General features: G+C 36.0%; 4 protein-coding genes across 5 annotated transcripts; 1 reads left to right on the top strand and 3 right to left on the bottom strand.

The window, feature by feature from the left end:
- Positions 1-600: 600 nt before the first annotated feature.
- LOC122609377 (protein ALP1-like) lies at positions 601-1,833 on the bottom strand. Its single transcript, XM_043782425.1, has 2 exons — positions 1,696-1,833; positions 601-1,587 (listed from the first exon to the last, which is right to left on the bottom strand). The coding sequence occupies exons 1-2, from the start codon at positions 1,831-1,833 to the stop codon at positions 601-603; spliced, it is 1,125 nt and encodes a 374-aa protein (XP_043638360.1).
- Positions 1,834-9,360: 7,527 nt separating this feature from the next.
- LOC122608228 (SNW/SKI-interacting protein A-like) lies at positions 9,361-12,307 on the top strand. Of its 2 annotated transcripts, XM_043781317.1 has the most exons (3): positions 9,361-9,477; positions 9,673-11,532; positions 11,946-12,307. In XM_043781317.1, the coding sequence occupies exon 2, from the start codon at positions 9,674-9,676 to the stop codon at positions 11,498-11,500; it is 1,827 nt and encodes a 608-aa protein (XP_043637252.1). In that variant the 5' UTR covers positions 9,361-9,477; position 9,673; the 3' UTR covers positions 11,501-11,532; positions 11,946-12,307. The 2 variants fall into 2 exon arrangements, with proteins under 2 accessions (XP_043637252.1, XP_043637251.1); XM_043781316.1 differs by lacking the exon at positions 11,946-12,307 and having other exon boundaries at positions 9,673-11,923.
- A 667-nt stretch (positions 12,308-12,974) lies between these two features.
- On the bottom strand, positions 12,975-14,442 carry LOC122609376 (nicotinamide/nicotinic acid mononucleotide adenylyltransferase-like). Its single transcript, XM_043782424.1, has 4 exons — positions 14,363-14,442; positions 13,787-13,860; positions 13,453-13,538; positions 12,975-13,112 (listed from the first exon to the last, which is right to left on the bottom strand). Exons 1-4 carry the CDS (start codon positions 14,440-14,442, stop codon positions 12,975-12,977), a joined length of 378 nt encoding a protein of 125 aa, XP_043638359.1.
- LOC122608230 (protein phosphatase 1 regulatory inhibitor subunit PPP1R7 homolog) lies at positions 14,369-19,503 on the bottom strand. The gene is made up of 6 exons (XM_043781318.1): positions 19,217-19,503; positions 18,075-18,305; positions 17,565-17,711; positions 17,134-17,276; positions 16,932-17,046; positions 14,369-14,469 (listed from the first exon to the last, which is right to left on the bottom strand). Exons 1-6 carry the CDS (start codon positions 19,463-19,465, stop codon positions 14,455-14,457), a joined length of 900 nt encoding a protein of 299 aa, XP_043637253.1. The 5' UTR covers positions 19,466-19,503; the 3' UTR covers positions 14,369-14,454.
- Between the last annotated feature and the right edge of the window lie 1,757 nt (positions 19,504-21,260).

The following is a 21,260-nucleotide window of genomic DNA, read 5'->3' as shown; positions in this document are numbered from 1 at the left end:
TTTTATAATTTATCGATATACGGTTTTTGAGATAAAAGATCTTGAATAAATTAGAGGAATAAAATGATTTATGGAGGAGAGAGAAAAAATGAGTGGTTGAGATTTGTGAAGAGAGAGAAAAATGAGTAGTTAAGATTTAAGGGTATTATAGGTATATTAGGTAGAGATGTTTAAATTAGTGAATAAAAAAGATGGACAATTTAGGTACTTCAATTCATCTTTTGAGAATATCAAAAAAAGGGTTCCTCATTTATAATATAGTATTAGATAGTATAGATTGAAAAATCAAGTAATCTCTTAGGGGGAGAGGTGTAGTGCCAAGGATTTGGCTAATTGGCAAATTGGAAAACTTTTTAGCCAATCGTAAGGTGACACGTGTCCGATCCAAAATTAGCCAAAAACTTGCCAATCTACATGTTATAGTGTCAATTCTTGTCAATTTGCCAATTGAAAAAAATTTACAAACCTTCCTTAAACTTTAATTAAACTTAAAAAACACAATACAACTAATTAAAACATTACATTTATTTAAAACATAAAACACACAAATACTTAAAAATAAAAAACAAGATCACTAAACATCGATATCTAGCTCTCCCACTACCTCCGTAATATCACGACGTAACATGTAATGCGTCTCTTCGTTACGTAAGCGATGGAGAAAATTAGGGTCGGTAGCACGAATATCGTTAGGATGATCCCTGATGTACACCATGATATCGCGTTGCCGTCGTCCTTGAGTATCATGTTATGTAAAATAACACACGCATACATCGCGTTGGCGATATTTTCTTTGTCCCTCATCCGTGCCGGTCGTTCGATGATAGCCCACTTGTTCTTCAGAAGCCCGAATGCTCGCTCAACGTCTTTTCTCGCAGACTCTTGGAGTTTCTTCAATATCTTCTCCTTTCTCGCGACTGGGTATGCATACGCCTTCAGAAAACAAGACCATGGTTGGTAAATACCATCCCCTAGATAGTATCCTCTATCGTAACGGTGCCCGTTTACGGTAAAGCCGTACTCAGGAGACTTCCCATTCACTTCGAGGATAAACAATGATGATTGCTTCAAAACGTTGTTGTCATTGTTTGAGCCCGCAACACCAAAATACGCATGCCAAAACCATAAATCATAGGAAGCAACGGCCTCAAGTATGATAGTCGGGTGTTCATGATCACCCCGGTGGTATTGCCCACGCAAACTTGATGGACAATTTCTCCAACTCCAGTGGGTACAGTCGATGCTACCGATCATGCCAGGAAAATGATGCCGGGCTTCATGCGCCTGATATAAACGCGCAACATCGTGGCTAGTCGGAGAACGCAAATACTCTTCACCATAAAGATACTTTATGGCAATGCAAAAGTTGTCTAGACACTCACGAGCCGTTCTAGTAGAGAACGACAACCCCTCATCATAGTTGTCGGCGAGGTTGCCGTACGCGAGTTGCCGTAGCGCGCACGTGCACTTTTGAATCTCCGAGAACCCTCTAATACCCGTCGCATTCGCCGAAGACCGAAACCATGGAAATGTTGCAGTGATATCTTCCACGATTTTCAAAAACAACCTCCTCGACATACGATATCTCTGGCGAAAGACATCGTCCTCAAACATCGGCTCATCTACAAAGTACATGTTCATCAATCATTCATGAGCCGAGTGTCGATCTCTCCAAATATATCTTCGTGAGTGTACAGAAGAAGATGTAGTGTCTTCTTCTAAGGTTGCAAGAGCAACAGACGCCAAAAACTCGAAGCTGCTAGAAGACGATGACGATGACGACGATGACGCGAATTCAGGAATTATATACACGGGTAGTTCATCGTCAGACATTTTGCCTTATGAAATTTGATAGTTTGGTGTTTGATGATAGTATAGATGTTTGTTGTTTGAGATGGTAAATATGTGATACATGTGTATGTATATATAGAAGTTAAAAATGGAAAAAAAAAATTTTAAAAAAATCACAGACGCTCCCAACGTTCACTTTTAGAAAAAAACAAAAAAAAAAGGTCACTTTCAAACGCTCCCAACGTTAATATGCATCGGCCAAAACTAGCCGATCTTCTTTGCCAAAACTTGCCGATTGTGCTTGCTGAAACTTACCGATTTGCCGATTTTGCCGATGGTTTTTGCCGATGATTTTAGCCGACTACACCTCTCCCCCTTATATAATAGAAATGAAAGTCCCTTTGCCACCAGATCAAACGAGATTAAGTATCTAATGTATAAGTGCGGAAAATCTTATACACTAGCAATCAATAACAAGAACACGAATGTAAATATAAACTTGAACCGTATATTACTTCAGTAAATGCAATTACAAGTAAAATACCAAGTTCTGAATGTGAAGATATGAAACGAAAAACCAACTGAGAGATTCTCAAGTTGCAACCAAAACTCTCTCTCTCTCTTTTTCTGAAACCTAAACCTTACATCTATATATATAGGCTTAAATATGGACCGGGTCGGGCCGACGTCTCGTGTAGGTCGATCTCGACCAAGTCAACATGTTGACCAACTCGAGGTTGACTTTATTATTACTATATGAAATAAAATAACGTTTATTACAAGTACATATTCAATAGACTCAAGACAAACTTCTATAATGATGTTGTCACCCGGAAATGCACCAACAGACTCCCCCTTGACATCAACATTTAGAAGTTTTCATCGATCTTCAAAGTCTTCACTTGTAATGCATGGAAATAGTAACAGAAATGCCCAATCAAGCACTCCTTGACTATTGCAATCAATTCTGACAATCATTAGTTAAAAAATCTGCAATCAACAAATTTTCGTTAACTAATAATATTATGTCTACTTTCGGTAAGATTTGATCTTTATTCGTTACACACTGATCTCCAAACTACAAAATCTCTGTATCCTTATGACAATTAACAAATCCAATACTCAGATTGTAATTCTCCCCTGAACAACAACATCCAAATTAAGCTCCAAGCGATATTATCATGCCAAACATCATCACTTCAAAGTATTACAGACATCATTGCCTCCTCATGCAATTCGGATATAATCACTCCAGACATTATGCAAAATAACATTGCTCAATCTATTTTGATCTTCAAGCTTAACCGATATATGATAAAGAAGTTGAATCTCCAACAATCAACATCGAATTTAATCAGCTCTCATAACGATAAGAAATTCTGTAACTTGAATTTCAGATATGCAGCACTCACAAGATCTATGCCTTCAACCAATAGTGTCTGACTTTGTCTTGTATCTTCATGAATCCACCAATCACCTGAAGTCTTTCATATAAATCTCCCCCTCAAGGTAAGCATCTCCCAAATATATAGAGAACCACTTAATCTGCAACCTCTTCACTACTCACCGGATTAATTATCACTACATCATTGGCATTAAATAAAGGTTTGATTTTCAATTACCCGGCTACAAATGATTAACTTTATCACAAAAGCTTTTCGACAAAATCCCAAACACATGTTAAGCAAAGATCATGAACAGTTTACTCGGATTTTCAATCACGGTCTTCAATCTTCATCTGATTGATTTGAATCACCTAATCTTAAATCAGGCGCCTTTGATCCAAAAAGTAGGTCGGACACATGTCACACGGATTCAAAACCAGAAAGATGCCATGACTAAACCCTGACGAAACACCATGATCTTCATTGCTACGAACACCCAAGAATTTTGCATAGATTACATGGAAGCAGGGTTGATGAGCAAGGTTGAAATACAAATTGAAACTTTATCAAGTGTATCCCAATGACTGTTTATCGACTGTTGATGAGCAACAAGTATTTCATTTAATTTACCCAACAACGTCTTCGCATCTTTGACTCTATCTTCCGTAGAATTCTCAATATTATCAGCTTTATGAAGAAGTTGTGCCCAATTCTTATCAGAAGCCGCCAACTGTGTACTCAGATCTGTAATAGTCGAAGACAATCCAGTAGCAAGAGTTTGCACATCACCAATCATCCTGTCATGGCGAGCTTGCTGTTTCTCCATTTCATTAGCAAGGTTACGAATTTGACCATCAGAATGTTCTTTCAAAGCAGTATTGGCATCTTCACTAGCGGCCAGCTGCTCAAGCACCACCCAATAATTATGTTCTAGCTTAACCAGACGATCATTTTCAGAAGACAAAGCAACAATAAGTTGAGCCTGATCATTAATAACCTTATCTTGATCAACAACTTTATTCATCAAAGTATCCATCATGGTTTCCAAGCGAAAAATCCGGTGAGAATCAGCCATCTCAGACACATGAGGCATAGAAGAAGATTGCGGAGGCGAAGAACCTGTACCTATCTCAGTAAACGACACAGAAGTAACAACAGTAGAGTCCACAACATCAGAAGAAACAACTGCAGGAGTAAAAACAGGAGTAGAAACAACAGTAGCAGGAATCTCAGAAGACATAACATCCATAGAAGTCACAGAAGCACAAGAAACAACCGGTGTATCAATAACAACCGCACCAGGTTTACGAAATACACCTTGCTTCCGACGCTTTTGAGGAACCAACTTAGCTTTTGCTTTCCCTTTCTCAGAAGTCTTCTCAGCCAAAGCAAGTTCATCTACAACTGGTTCATAATTTTCATCATCTTCTTCAGAATCCTTGCGCTTGCGCTTTCCTACCGGCGACACTGAATCACTTCTCCCATATACACACCCCGAAGGTGTATCATCATCACTCGAAAGAGAAGTAGAAACCGAATATGGAACTATACCGGGATGATCAACAGACGGTCCAATACTAGTAGAAGGTCCAACAGAAGAATCGAAGCCAGGAGTAGAAAAATCAAGCCCAAGAAAGGCTGTACCAGAACCCCAATCAAAAGATTCATCCAAGCCAGCACTGTCAGCAAAGAAATCACCATCCGGTATAGATAAGTGTGACATATCAGGAAGAGGTCCATCATCCTCAAGAACATGATCAAGAAAGGCATCTACAGGATCAGGAGGTCTATGCATTGGATGGTCTCGATGGTGTACGTCGACAACATCATGAACAACATGTACCTCGGGAACAACAACAGCCGGATCAGGTAACGGAATCTGAGGATCAACAGTAGCAGGATCTGGTATTTGACCCTGAGAAGCAACAAAATCATCATCCTCCCAGCCATCATCAACAGGCGCAACATAATGCTCATCCACCAAAAGACCAAACAACGGCACCCGTAGTTCTTTATCAGTTCTACCAGTATCATGAGAAGTCATGGTATGAAAGATACGTGTCCCAACAACATTAACCTTCAACAATTTGCCAACAGGCATCAAACCAGGCAACCGATCATTAATGATAGCGGTGATAAATCTCAGATACATCAAAAAACGACTATCAAGAGCTGTAGAAATATTTGACCGAATATTTTCCCACAAAAACTTAGCAAAACTGAACGGTTTATTGTAAGTGAGAGCTATCATCATGGAAAACTCTCTTCCATTCAAAGAATCAAAACCGCTCTTCTTCTGTCCAAAACACGAAACAATGATATGAGCGAAAAACCTCCATTGCTCAAAGAAATCAGGTTTCTTGATACACTTGTTCTTAGGAAACGAAGAGAGATATCCCATTCTATCTACAACACCATTTCGCAAAGGCAAAGGAAATTCAATCCTTTCATCAAACTGAGCCGCATCTCCAAGCTGTAGTGCTGCACACATCTCTTGCATAGTAAAAGTCAGTTCTCTTCCATGTACAATTGCCCGAATGTAAGCCTGATTACCATCTCGAGCAGGATGATATGTAACACTAGTCCAAAAATCATTAACATAACGTTCACAAATAACTGGATTCATAGAAATCAAATGTCGTATACGAGAACGTTGTAAAAACCGCATCAACGGATGATATACTTCAGGAGTCTGATCTTCCATAAACGGATCATACACACAATTATGAAGAGTCACAAACCGTAGTGCCACTGCAAAATAAACACAGGACAAACAAAAATGCACCAAGACAAAAATATAAGAAATACAATTCAAATTATTCTTTAAAAAACACATAGTTTTCACATAGTTTTCAATAATAGCAATTTATAAGCTTGGCTGACTGATAAATGGGCCTTTTAATAGCCAAATCCTTCCTCAAACTCGGCCAAGGCTCTCCGAAAGTGGGCCCCACCCTTCCTTTGCTTTCCCTGCTTCAATTAATATCCAAGGGAGTCTTTGGTATTTTCCTCCTATCTAGGGATTACTAGGCGTGGGCCCCCACTTTCGGTCTCCCTCCTAGGAACCTTGCCTCTCTCTCTCTTCCTTACTTCCTCTCTCTCTCCTCTTGCTAGCCTTCGGCTGGGTGTGGACCCCACGATCTTGCCTTGAAAGTACGTATATATATAATACATATTTATTTATTTTACTTGGAGGCCGAGCCTTTCTCCTCTATCTCTCTAAGTATCGTCCTTTTCTCTCTTTGATTTCCAAAGACGCTTTGCCTTTCCTTCCTTGAAGCCTTGGCTAGGTCCCTTTCTAACCTTCCCTCCTTTCAAGGTTTCGACGACGATATATATATATATATATATATATATATATATATATATATATATATATTGATAACTTCCCTTCCTTCTAACCTAGGCTCCCTTCTTACCTTGTCTTCCCTTCCTTTCTTTCCTTAGAATCGGCCCCCTTAACCTCGCCGATCTCTCCACCTTACCTTATACTTCGATCCTAAGCCTCGATCGGATCCGTGCCTCTCACATATATAAATTGGGGTCTGTACTGGTGAGGTTTCACCATACTCATCAATGAGGTAAATTAATTTATTAAGAGTAAAATAGTAATATTGCATCTAACATTTTTATGAGAGAGATAGTGATATTTATTATAATATAGTATAGAAGTATAGATAGATATACTGTATAGGGGTGGGTTATTTGTAGTAAAAGGAAAAAAAAGTACAAAAAGTACAACCTTCTTCCTTCATCTCCGGCGACCTTCTTCTCCGGCAACCGTCACACAACCTCCTTCTTCCTTCTTCTCCGGCGAACAACCACTGCCACCACATCCGGCGAGACTTACACATGTGTAAGTCAAATTTCCGGCAAGAATCAGATCCGTTTTCGGGTGTTTACGGTACGGGCCAGAGGCCCTCATCCATTCTAAGCTGACCGTCAAGGGACGCATATGGGAAACGTATGGATTTGATGGGCGGCGATCCAAGAGATGGTGACGGTTTGCTACGGAACGGGCGAAGCCCTTGCTGCCGGCACCGTTGCTGGGTAGTCGGAGATGATGGTGGCTAGTGGTGGTTGTCTCGCCGGAGAAGAAGGAGGTGGTGGCTGGCGGCAGCAGTCTCGCCGGAGAAGATAAAGGTGCCGCAGCAGCAGGAGAAGGAGGAAGAAGGAGGATGGAGGCTTGATCTGATCAGTCCAAGGCATTGATCGGACGGCTGGTTCTTATAATATATATATATAATATATATATATATATATATATATATATATATATATATTATAAGATACGGATAGATCAGTTAAATACATTCAAGCTTAAATATTGAGATCCGAATGATAAGTAATAAATATATACCAAAAATAAACGGATCGAGAATGCAAGTACTCCAATCAACAATAGAATGAAGAAGGCGAGAACATTTCCAAAAGCGAACCGGAGAGTTGACGGTGACGGAGAAGACGGCGGTGGTTTAGTGATGATATCGACGGGAACCGCCATTAATGGCCGTCGAAAAGTGTGTGTGTTTTTGAAAGTGAGATCGGATTAAGTGAAGTCAACGACGACTGAGGGTGTTCAGTTATTAGTTAGATGTGTGTATGTGTGATTGGATCAGAAGTCGCTATAATAAATGTCTCGAACTCGGTCTAACGACATAAGTTTTGTACACGTGTTGTGTGATTATTGGCTCCTACATGAATTTTCTTAAACGGAGAAAAATACCCCCCCGTAAAATATGGAATTGCTTAGCAGCACACAAATGAAATTACATTGACTCACCAAGTTGAAAGGGTGGGCCAGACGTGTAACGTATAAGAGTGATCATGGTATATCATCTATCATCTCTGGAGACAAAGGTAATGGATTCAATTCTCATCTCATGTAAATGTTTGAAGACCTTCTACCTTTTAAAAAATGGAAACAACCTCTCTACTTACATAGATGTAAGGTCTGCCTATATCTTAACATCTTCATACCATAGTTGTTAAAAGCGATGGCTTTTTGCGCCTAGGTGCTAGGCATAGCATATCTCCGCCAAATCCCATCTCAACCCTAAGCCCAAGGCCCATTAACCATATATCACGTACATTAAGCATATATATCTACTTTCCATATTTTCCGTATATATTTCACCAAAGATATCACATAATACATCAGTTCTTCCATCTCTAATTCTCTGAAAGGTTAGTACTTAGTTATTGTTTTCTTCTATCTATTTTGTATTTCATCTTTCTGTCTTTTTATTTCTTATGCAAGTGAAGTATTCCATTACCAATTGTTAGATATAATGAATGAAGCTGTTGCTAGCCGGGCTCAATCCATATGGAAATACAACAAGTTGGTTGACAAAAATGACAAGAATGCTGTTCTGTGTGATTTTTGCGGCTTTATTAGCAAAGGAGGAATTTACATGACTAAGCTGCATCAAGTAGGAGGTAATAGGAATGTGAAAGTCTGTACAAGGTTCCAGATGAAGTGGCGGAGGTGAAGGCAATAATGGAAAGAGCGTTAATCTTGGAAGTGGTGATGGATTGTCTATGGTTACTTTGATGAGTTTGATGATGGTGATGAGGGGGATGACGGTGGACTTTTAAAAGGTGGATTATTTTACCAAAGGCAGTGAAACAATTGTGTGACTTTTACTTTTTTCGTGTTGGCTTTAACATACATTTTCATGTTACTAATATCCATTTCGAGACATGCAAATTCGAAAAGTTAGTTAACAAAAGAGCTATCTTTTGTCTTTTATTTTTTTAATTTCTTTTTATAGTTTTTACATTTTTAGGAAATTTATGGTTAGATCTAATGAAACTGGTCTATGTGTGTGGTGATTTAGTGAGATTTTAAGATGAGGTTAAGAAAATATAATTTGATATTGATAAGGATGATGATAGAGATTGAATAAGATGGTGTTGATTATTATTAACTTTTTTAAAAAAATTATTTCCCTAGAAGTTAACTACATTTTTGGTCTCCGAGTAATGTAAAACATAATACCCATCAAATTCTAAGAGTGGTTAATAATTGGACCAAAAATGTTTACGGGGTTCCATACTCGGGGAGAAAAACCGTAGTTATTAAAAGCTAGGGGTCAAACCTGCAAGTTTTGTCAAACCACAGGGACGATTCATGTGATTAACTCTTCTTTTGATTAATAAAACACCGACTGGGTCCATAAAAACAAGGGGTGCAGCCAAAAGATAAAATCCCAACCCAAATTAAACCCTAAAATTATCAAAATCATCCGCGATCCCCAATTTCCGATATTATTATATCCTATAATAATATTCGTCTCAGGTTTTTACAACTATCCTTAATCTATTTTACGTTTCGTTATATCTAGGTTTTCTATATTTATATTTGCCCTAATTGTTGTTAATTTGTTGAGTAATTCGATATAAAATGAATCTAATTTTTAGGGTTTTTTAATCAAATAAAGATTTCGAAGTTATATCGATCTAATTGATTTTGTTTCACGTTTGTATATACAAGTATGGCTGCTTTGAAGGAGATATTACCACCTGCGAAATCATCGGCGACTACTTTCTACGATCATTCGAGTGATCCATGGTTTAAGCAGAGATACAGTGCACCGAAAGAGGAGGAAGCAGCTGCTGCTGCGGTTGTGAAAAGTAGCAAGATTCCGTTGTATAACACGGCAGAACGGTTTAAATACCGGCCGTCGAAAGCAGAACATTATGGTGATGGTGGGGCGTTTCCTGAGATTCATTATGCGCAGTATCCTCTTGATATGGGTAGGAAGAAGGACACGTCTGGGCAGAAGACGTTGCCTGTTACTGTTGATAGTCATGGGAATTTAACTTTTGATGCTATTGTGAAACAAAATGAGAATGCTAAGAAGATTGTTTATTCGCAGCGTAGGGATTTAGTTCCCAAGGTTTTGAAAGACGAGGAAGAAGAAGAAGAAGAGGACGATGAGAAGCAGAAGGAGATTGAGGATACCACCCAGCAGACGAAAGCGGCTCTTGAGAAGATTGTGAATGTCAGGTTGAGTGCTGCGCAGCCCAAGAATGTGCAGACCCAGTCTCAGGATTCAAAGTTTATCAAGTATAAGCCTTCACAGCAGTCGGCTGCGTTTAATTCAGGTGCAAAGGAGAGGATTATTAGGATGGTGGACATGCCTGTTGACCCATTAGAGCCACCAAAGTTTAAGCATAAGCGTGTTCCTAAAGCTAATGGTTCACCTCCCGTGCCGGTTATGCACTCGCCTCCACGACCCGTGACTGTCAAAGACCAACAAGATTGGAAGATCCCTCCGTGCATTTCTAACTGGAAGAATCCAAAAGGGTACACGATTCCACTTGATAAACGTCTTGCAGCCGATGGGAGAGGACTTCAGGAAGTGCAGATTAATGATAATTTTGCAAAGCTTTCTGAAGCCTTGTATTTAGCAGAGCAAAAAGCCCGAGAAGCTGTTGCTATGAGGTCCAAAGTTCAAAAGGAAATGATGATGAAAGAAAAGGAAAAGAAAGAGCTAGAATTGAGGGCCTTGGCTCAAAAGGCAAGATTTGAAAGAACGGGTGCCCCGGCGCCTATTGGTAATGGTTCCTTCGTACCATCTGACAAGGATGTGATGGATATCGATGAGCCTGTTGAACGTGAACAGGAACCCAGGCGTGTGAAGGATAGGGACCAACCTAGAGAATCTAAAGAGGAGAGAGAGGAGCGGAGTAAGAGAGAGAAGATACGTGAAGAGAGACGTAGAGAGAGAGAAAGAGAGAGAAGGTTGGAGGCTAAAGATGCAGCCATGGGGAAGAAGAGTAAGCTCACAAGAGACCGTGACCGTGATATTAGTGAAAAGGTTGCACTCGGGGTGGCATCTACTGGTGCTCAAGGAGGTGAAGTGCAGTATGATCAACGTTTATTCAATCAAGATAAGGGAATGGACTCAGGCTTTGGAACTGATGATCAATACAACGTATATACTAAAGGGTTGTTCACTGCACAACCGACTTTATCTACTTTATATAGGCCAAAGAAAGATGCCGATGATGAGATGTATGGTGGGGCTGATGAGCAGCTCGAGAAGATCAGAAAAACTGACCGGTTCAAACCTGACAAGGGGTTCAGCGGTGCTGGTGAGACAAGTGGATCGAGAAGTGGACCGGTTGAGTTTGAGAAGGACGTGGCTGAAGAAGCTGATCCGTTTGGTTTGGACCAGTTTATTACAGAGGTCAAGGGAGGGAAGAAACCACAAGTTGGAAGTGGAGGCACTATGAGAGCAAGTGGCGGGTCGTCTACACGAGAAGGGTATGAAGGGTCTGGCAGGAGCCGTATTGGGTTCCAAAAGGGACGCTAAATTGAGTAGATCTGTCGCTGCCTCAGTATCAGGTGAGGTGACCACATTACAATCTTTTTACTTTTGAGTAAATTTGGATGGGTGTTTTTGGTGTTGTTTTACTCCACTATGGATACTTTGTGCTATTGGTACATGCATTACCTTGTTTGTTAAGGAAAAAACATAATGAACTCATAAATCGTTGCTTGGTTTGCATTATGGTGGGTGTATTTAATTTTCAGAAATCTCGGACATCAAATGTAGTTCAACTCAGAAGTCGAACCTGAATGTAATGTCATTTGTGTGATGAACCTTTGATTGTTTGATTTGGTTAGCTGTTGATCTTCATAAGAGAAACGAAAGCTATTGTATCTTTATTTGGTTCTATTAGTATTGACAGTTCTCACTTTATCAATTTGTTATTTGAAAAGTCCATTTAATTCATTTCATGTTTTTAATGATGTAGAGCTTGCTGTATAAGATGGCGGTTACAGTGAGATTTCATGGTGTATTATCAATTACCCTGTCTGATGGAATTGTTGTATCCTCAGTACCCAATATACAATGAGAATGGAACAAAATAATGAAACAGGGCAAGGAAAGCATTAAAACGTCACAAGTACCCAACCATTGAGCTATTTAGACCAGCAATAACCTAGGTTTGTTTTTTATCTTCCAAGTTGATGAACGCAAAGGGTTATACACTTTTGAACAATTTTCTGGTAAGAAAAAAATGCAACTAAAACGCCACATGTACTGCAATTTTGACCTTTCAGTGAAGAAAAAATGCATTGAATAAATTGCAGCTGAAACATTACTTTTATGGTATGCAACTACTTTTGACATAACAATGAACTTCTTACAATTTTTTATTTTTTGTTATAGCAAATCTTACTTTCCGTTTACTCTATTCTATAAACCATATAGTAAACCATTTGTCAGGATTTAAATCCTAGTGTTTTTTTCAAGAGACCAAAGCTTCTATACCACCCACTTAAGTGGTGATGGCTGGAACTTACGTTCATATCCAATTTTTTCCTCAAACAAAAGACAAGAAAAACCATATTTTTCCAGATATTTACAATAACAGCTGGTTTGCAGCCAAAAATAGAAAGCAACAATATCTTGAAATCTTGATAATTTTTTCGATAGTTTTATAGTGGTCTTGATTTATAATAGAGGATCATGTCAATGAACTTGCATTTGAAAGCTCGATGTATTGTATGAATCTGCAGCTGATTACACAATTGGCATAGACAGCCTATTGTGTCTGTAGCCTTCGGAGGAAGGAGAACCGCAAGTAGGGATGTCACCAACTTGAGTTTAACTGTAGATATATATAATATCAAACCAGGGTATCCCTTTTACCCGAAAATAAGAAGTCCATATTAAGGAAACAGATGATCAAATCTACATCGGTCCTAAACAATAAAGTTATTCTACATTCAACATGCTTTCGTCATAAAAGTACATTGCAATATGTTCGAATAGGGTATTAGTAGCATATGTGTGTGTGTAAGAGAAAGAGAGAAAGAGAGTGAGAGTGAGAGTCCCAGCTATCAACCATTATAAATTCAGAACTTTTGCAAGCTAGTTGGCACATCGCGATACGATGCTCAGCTGGTATGAGACCCTATGCAAAGATAAATATTTCAGCTCATTCACCAATTACACCAATTCTTAAGAATCTGATAAAGGAACGCAATAAGCTATAGTAGCAGGATCTTGGCCATAGGTGATTGCACACACACACAAAAAAAAATCTTTCAAAACAATAGATTAAACTAAAGTGGCATATTGTTGATACAAATATAATTAGGTTCATAATTATAATTATGCAAACTATCATTGTCATTTAGAAAATGATAAAACAATAAAAGTCTTAAAACCTCACAAGATTTTGGTTTGACCATTAGATGTCTGAATTTTCTTTAACTGGCATGAATAATATTAAGCTGCAAGAAGTCACATACCTTTATCTTATATGCATCATTTACAGGCGACATATAACCTCCAACAACATGAAACCCTTTTGAGTTAAGTGCATCTCTCGCCAAGTCTAAGCATGAAAACAGACATTCGGAATACATCAAATTATATTGAATCTCATTTTTGGATCTGTAAGCATGTAACTACTTGATAAAACATATAAGATCATATGTGCCAATCCACTAGACTAGAAATGATTAAAAACCAACTGACACAGCTAAGAAAATAGCAGTTATGTACGTCATGTAACCGAAGATCCAGGACATGGAATCGGAAATTTAGTCTACTTGGTACAAGAAAAAAAGTCCAACTGCATACCAAAAAGGCGTAAATGCATGAATGTAGGAGGATTGAAGCTTCCAGTTGATACTAAAACTACATGCATATCCCCCCTGCAAAAATGTAATAAGGGTTAGACTTTAGCAAACACAGTTATTGTAATTCTACTGTTTGCATCCGCATCTCTGGGCTAAAACTGGCTCTGTTGGCTATCTAGCAGCAAGACAACACCAAACCATGTTACCAGGTTCACTACTCAATATCGGCATGACAACTACATATCTGGAGTCAAGTTAAAGAAACATTACTGTTGAGATTCTCGTTTCCTACTCAAGCAATGTTTATATTTGTGTGTAATTCTTTCTTGACTCTAATAAAAATCAACTTTATTCATGTATGGGTCATTAACAGAGGCTTGTAAGTAAATGCCTCAAGCAATCAACTTTATACGTTTATATTATACATATTTAGAATATAAACACATACTAGTAATGGTAAAATGCCAAGGTAACCCAACCTACGTCTCTAACCTAACATAACTTGATAACTAGCAAAAAATCAAGTAAATTGTATATTAGTATCATCTTAGCAACAAACATACTTATGTGTACTTACTTTGCGTTCGAACGTGATGAACCATCTTCTTCATCCACGGACTTTGGCGACAACTTCTCAAGGGACAACGGATAATCCATTTTATCAAAAATTCAGATTGCTATTTGCTGGCATCCAACACAAAGAAAAATCATAACTTTTTAACAATAATTAAGTAAACAAACCAGTTTGCATCTTTCACATTCACATGAACTTAACATTTTTAAGGCATCCAATAAGCTTCTGCTATATATAAATACTTTTATATGAGTAACAACCTTTTTTATTTTGGAAGGATTTTGCTAACCCATAAAGTTTGTAAAAATAAATCATCAGAAAAATGATAAAAGAAGTTTACCGATCGACTAATTTTAAGGTTTAATTTCTATTTTCAATGATTTAATCTACATACAAAAAAACAGAGGAATATAAATGAGAAAATCGCAAATAAGAAAAAGGAAAGAAGAAAGTAAGAAGGTTGGAGGGAGACTTCATTGGTTTGGTATGGCCAGAGATGCGCGGTGCTCTAATCGGTGCCGCCGAACAGGGGAGGGACAGGGGGCATCTGCTAAAATCTTAATACTATGTTATGTTATATCGTTTTTTTTTTTTTTTTTAAAATAATTATACGGAGCAGAGGAGTTAGTTATAAATTCGAAGTTAAATAAATTAATGTCAACTTGACATGTTTAGCATTTGTTAACAACAAAGAAGCGGCTTTGGTCGAATAATGTTAAACAGCAAATACGTCTAAAATTATACTGTTATTAATTAGGATAAATCAGAAGTTTCGTTCCTAGGTTTGGTCACAAACTGCAGGTTTCATCCTTAACTTCATAAAATTACAAATTTCATTCCTGACATTCGTGTTCCGTCAATACTTTTGGTCCAAACTACTAACGACCATTAAAAATGAAATACACGATATTGAATTAATTATTATCAATTGTTTCTTTTTTTTCTTTTTTAAAAAAAAAAAAATCAATCTTATCATTATTATATTATGACTGGTCAAATAAGAAAGCACTGTAAAGAATAAATTGTAAACAAAAGGCCAAAAGAAAAAAATTGCAAACATATACGATGCGTAAAGATATACTAGTCGTTTTATATTTATTTTTAGCAAATACATATCAGTATTCCCAAGGAATGAAAACATTATATATCCTAAAAATCCTGCCTAAAATCTTAATCTAGCTAGCTTCTCTCTCTCTCTCTCTCTATATATATATATCTATATATAATTCTCTATCTTTCAGCGCTCATGTGGCATATCTCTAAGCTCGTCACATAAGTTTTTGTCATACATGTCGTTTTTATATCGATTTGGTTTATGCTTTTGTCTTACGTGTCGTTTTTATATCAATTTGGTCTATATGCTTGACAACTCATCAACGGAATGACATATCTATCCAATTCAAGAAAAATAAAAAATATGCGGGCTAGGGATCGATCCGACAACCACACGCATAAAGCGCAAGATGTCAAACCATCAGACCATATTGTTTGTATATTTTAATCTCATAAATTATTAAATGTAGTTTTACAATCCCGCTAAATTAATTTTTTTTCTTTTAATATAATCATAGAAAACATTAAATATCTTAATTATTTCATCCCACATGTTCATATAAAATTTAAAATCTATGTGTAGTGATTTTATTACTATTATATATATATATATACTAGGGTTTTACCCGCACGATGTGCGGCTATTTAAAACAATCAATTTAGTAAAGTTTTCACTAATATTCTTTATTTTGTAGATATATATGAATAAAAATAAAACAATATCATATGTAATGATATCTAATCACATGAATAAAACTATCAATAATAATACTTTTTATAATAAATAATTGTAATAGTATTAATAACACGAAAAGTTGCCTACCAACTATTATTTTTTCGAATCTTATCAGAGGAAGGATTGAATTTAAGTGGTTGAAGAAATATAATGATATATTTGAAGTAATATAGAAAACTTTAAAATATGATATTTCAAGTAATATAGAAGAATTTTAAAATCTAACAAAAAAAAAAAGAGTTTGTCTATAAGTAATATAGAAGATTTGTTTAGTAATATATTTAACTTCTTATTCTTTTAATACTGTAATGTATTAAAAGCAAATATATATGGTTGATTTAGATGGAAATAATTTTATTTTGAATCTATAATAAATAAAAAACAAATATTGACAAAAAATGGTAGAGATGCCACATAGGATAAAATCCTACCTTTTAGCCTAAAAATAAAACCAAATGACAAAAAAATGGGGGAAACATGGAATTCAGATTGCCACATATGTAGTTTCTGTAGTACTGGTGGTGTATTAAAACAATAACTAGGGAGTTTTCCAAGGGCCAAAAAGATGTAGATCTCGCCTTAAAATTATGATTATAGGGTGATTGATAGTTTGATACTATGTACGACATTCTACTGCTTCTTAACTACTTAACCATTTTACTATGATTAGCAAAATTCATTGAAGTTCATTGAAAGGATAGAGTATTATACTGAGCACAAAGAAACCAAAGTTAATGTAGAAGCCCGAATTTTGAAATTTGGATTATAGATGATTATGCTTACACATAAATTGTGCTCAAGGTAGATAGTGGTGAGCTTCTCTCTAGAACCAGAAACGGCTTCAGCAATGCCATCTAAAGATGCTAGCTGGTAGTCATTAAACCATAGATCTTCTAAGCTGGAATGAGAAAACAGACATAGAAACAACTACTTAATGAAAAATATATATGATACGAATGAAGTCAAACAACTGATGTTTTCATACCATGTCAGTTTCTCGATATCCTCGATTGCTGCAAGTTTATTTGAAGAAACATCCAAAACCCGCAGGTTTGCCAACCTCGATAGGCCTTCCATTTTCGCTATACCATTATGGCTCAAGTATAGTTCTTCTAGGGCGGTATATTCCTGGTGAGAGTAGAAACCATAAAAACAGTTCCTAGTCATTTTGGTAGAAAAGCCATACAAAATATTTTGGGGTGCTTGGGTAACCTTATTTAATGAGCTTATCAGCTTTTGTGTTGTCAAAACGCAAAAGGCCCTTCTGCAGTATATCAGGTGATTCTGGTTGATAAGCTATTTTTAGAAGCTCTTGAGTAGCTTTCTAGAAGGTCTGAATACGCTAATTAGCTTTTTTTTTTGTAAAAAGATATATAACATAAACACCCCCTTACTATAGAATTACAAAAGAGCTACCTCTAGCCCTTTCATAGAAGTTAGCCGATTGCTTTGCAAACTGAGCTTCTTGATGCATTTTAATCCACATAAGTTGATGGACTTTATACGATTGCGACCTAACCATAGCTCCTGTAACTTGGTCAAGTTCTGCAGATTCTCCATCACCTAGAAGAGAAAAGTTTAAGAAGGTCCCAAACAACACATACTTGATACTTGAGATGTGTAGGTATTCTGGCAGACAAATATGGTGTTTATGCAAGTTCTAGTTTTTATATTGGCGATATCATATTACATGTTGCTACCAGTGATTGACTGATTGGGCAATCGAACACACAATTTTGGGAATCCACTCTTAAGATTTCAATGACTATGCCAGTGAAAGCCAACAAGTCCATCATCGTATATTTAAGCAAAGTAAAAACTAAAAACTATTAGCATGCAAGTATGTAATCATGAACTGTTTGCAATCATTGGTATACTTTTTTCTGCAGAATGTAATAATAATCAACTTAAAAGACATCGACTCACCCGTAATCTGTTGGAACCAAGTTCACGAATTTGCAATTCAGAGAAGTGCTCAATCTCCTCAATCTTGGTAACTTCATTTTTAGAGACATAGAGTTCCTTGAGTGTGTTTGATGCCTTGGACAGTCCACTCATCGATGATATTTCATTGAAGGAAACATCAAATACCAAAAGGGTTTCAAATATGCTGACATCGGGAATAGACTTCAGCTGGTTATCCCTGAGAACTAACTCCTACATAAACATCACAAGTAAGAAAATAGATCCACACAAAATTCATCTTGAACAGCAAATTGTGTACATTGTTCACCTAGTTAGAGAACATGGATATAGTCATATCAAAAGAAACTTATTCTACATTTCTACATATAACGGATATCTTAAATAACTTTTGCTGATAATGTGATAGATTTTGGGCAGATATAACTATATAAGTGGCATAACAACGAGGCATAGTTATAAAAAACATACATCAATTGGCCCAGCAAGTTTTGTTTGGCTTAATATGGCTCACTATATAAGTCGATGCAATTCGCTCAGTAAGATTTGTTTGTCTTATATGATGGTGATGGTCAGCAGAGCTCCTCTTCATAGACAACAATTTCTATTACAAGCTCCGTCTTAATAAAATTTTGAAAACGGATTCTCTAATTGCCGAATATCATATGGCACTAAAAATTGATTCATAACCATACAAAAGTATCACCAGGTCGTATTACTACATTTATACAAACTTAAGGAATTATGAAGTTTCGACATCCGAATCCAATAACCACACGTTACTATCTAATCATAATATTTTCAAGTGTAAACCATATTAAACCTATTGATATTTCTTAAATACTAATGATTTCACAACTACTATTATAAATCCTCTATTATATAATCACATATATATATATATAATTATAGAAAAAGTTGTCCTACACTACCTGATGTTCTATAATATAGTAAAAGTTTAATCTAAAGTTATTACTAATAATCAAAAAATAATATGCATATAAGACACACACACAGAGAGATATAAATACAGATATATATGTATGTATACCTCAAGGCCAGAATAATACTAAAAATTTAAAAAAATAATAGGATAATTTAAGCTTATATAGATATAGATACAGATGTTATGTATGTATGGATACCTCGAGGGCGGAAATGGAGGTCCAGCTGGAAAGAGGTTGAACACCGGCATCATCGAAGAGATTTTGACGAAGAGAAAGCTTTTTGAGATGAGATAAATTAGAGATACGTGAATCTAACTTATTCAATCGATTGGCTGTTAAATCGATCTCCACGAGGCTGGGCAGGAACTCGATTGAGTCGAGATCGTGGAGCTGATAGCTGCTGCCATCCAGCGATGCTGAAGATTCATCATCTTGTTCGGTGATCATTGGATTGGTTTTTCATGGTGGTGCTTCCATTCAATGGCCCTTTTTTGAAGGGAGATTAATTTTGGGCCTAATTCTTTACCATATAAATTAAATAAAAAAATTCATTACCATATAAACTAAAGTAAAAAATTATTGAACTATAAATAATGGATATTGATGCAAAATAAAAAAACGTTATTATAATGTAAATTATATAATGATACTTAATCCAAAATTTAAATACTAAGTCTAATATACAAGATTTTGATGCCTTAAAAATTTGGGGGCCTAAAACGATCACCTAGTTTTATAATACTGTTGAGCTACCTCTGCTTCCATTGATTTTGTATTTACAAAAACCCTAGAATGATCGTCTTTGTTTATTCACCCACGATTAAAACAGTACATACATTTTACCGTTGGTAAAAAATTGAGTGACTAACTCATATCATATCTTTCATAAATATAAATTATTTTCGAAGTCACTAACAAAATATAAAAAATATTGGGTAGTAAAATGAGTGACTTTGAATAGATAAACTACATGGATTAAGTTAATAAATTGTTTTGTTTATTAAGTAAATAAAATAAACAACTTAATGAATTAAGTAAACACTATCTAACAAAATATACAGCTCCATTGATTTATTTTATATTGCTATTTGGTTAAATTTGAGTTTGTAATTACAAAAAGGGGTTTTAATCAAAAAAATGATATGATTGTCGTATTTTTGATTAAGTCCATTGGTTTTTTTATTTTATGTTAATCCATCCTCCATACACTTATTTACATTATTATAATAATACAAGGAGGCGCTGAGCTATACAAATGAGACTTATATCAGTAGCTTCCACCTTAACCTATATTCTTTTTATAAGATTTTGTAATCATAATTGAAACCTTAGATAACTCATTGATTAATAACATCTCCCCGTTGGATTTATAGCTTGTTATAAAGTTCAAGTCGTGTATTCCTTCTAACTTGGTAGTCATGGTCACTTTCCATGAATCAACATGGGGGCCGTATTTCTTCAACAACAATAGTGACAAGCGAAACACATGACTATGCGATCATGATCATTAGGAATTCGGGATACGTCAAATGATATAGTGGTTGAGTTCAATCGCCAGAATCATCTTTACTTGTTTCACCTCATATTTTCATATAAATAAATGTAGCTTTCCTTCATATCAGTCATTTTTTGTTCATATAGATAAATAGATAATGGATTTGCTTCATATCAGTCATTTTAATCACAGTTTAATTTTCTAAGCTTTTGTATGCCAATGATTATAAAACTAAACATGCAAATATGGTCATAAATCAGTAGTATGTATGAACTTACCAAAACCTGTTGCTACAATTGGCCATTGGTTGATTGGTTCAACACAAGAAATATATACACGTCTTTCTAAAGTTTCTCACTCTATATATATACTAGTTAGAAAATTTGTAATGCATTTAGATATATATAGCCACTTTGGACATACCCAAATCAATAAACAACATAGCTTAATTAAAGGTATTTAAAGTGTTAATTCATAAAACAAAAAATAGGAATAGGCAACAAGTGCTGCAAACCTTTCTTGTATAGCAATGACAATGTATCATAAGCATGCCCAATTTTTCTTAACTTTTGTACTCTTCACAACTCGTCTAAACCTAACTCGCAAATGTTAATCTTGATCCTACTTTGACATAAACCAAGGCTCCAAAAAACGAATAGCCCTTATTTATTGCTAACAATATGAAAATAGATAAAATTTGCTATAAATTGCTATCTATACTTGTACCTCTTCAAAAGCCAAAAAGGC

Source organism: Erigeron canadensis, chromosome 7 (genome assembly GCF_010389155.1).
Source record: "Erigeron canadensis isolate Cc75 chromosome 7, C_canadensis_v1, whole genome shotgun sequence".
Lineage (NCBI taxonomy): Eukaryota > Viridiplantae > Streptophyta > Magnoliopsida > Asterales > Asteraceae > Erigeron > Erigeron canadensis.
The sequence above is the reverse complement of the archived record's forward strand: the minus strand, read 5'-3'. Positions and strand labels throughout refer to the sequence as shown.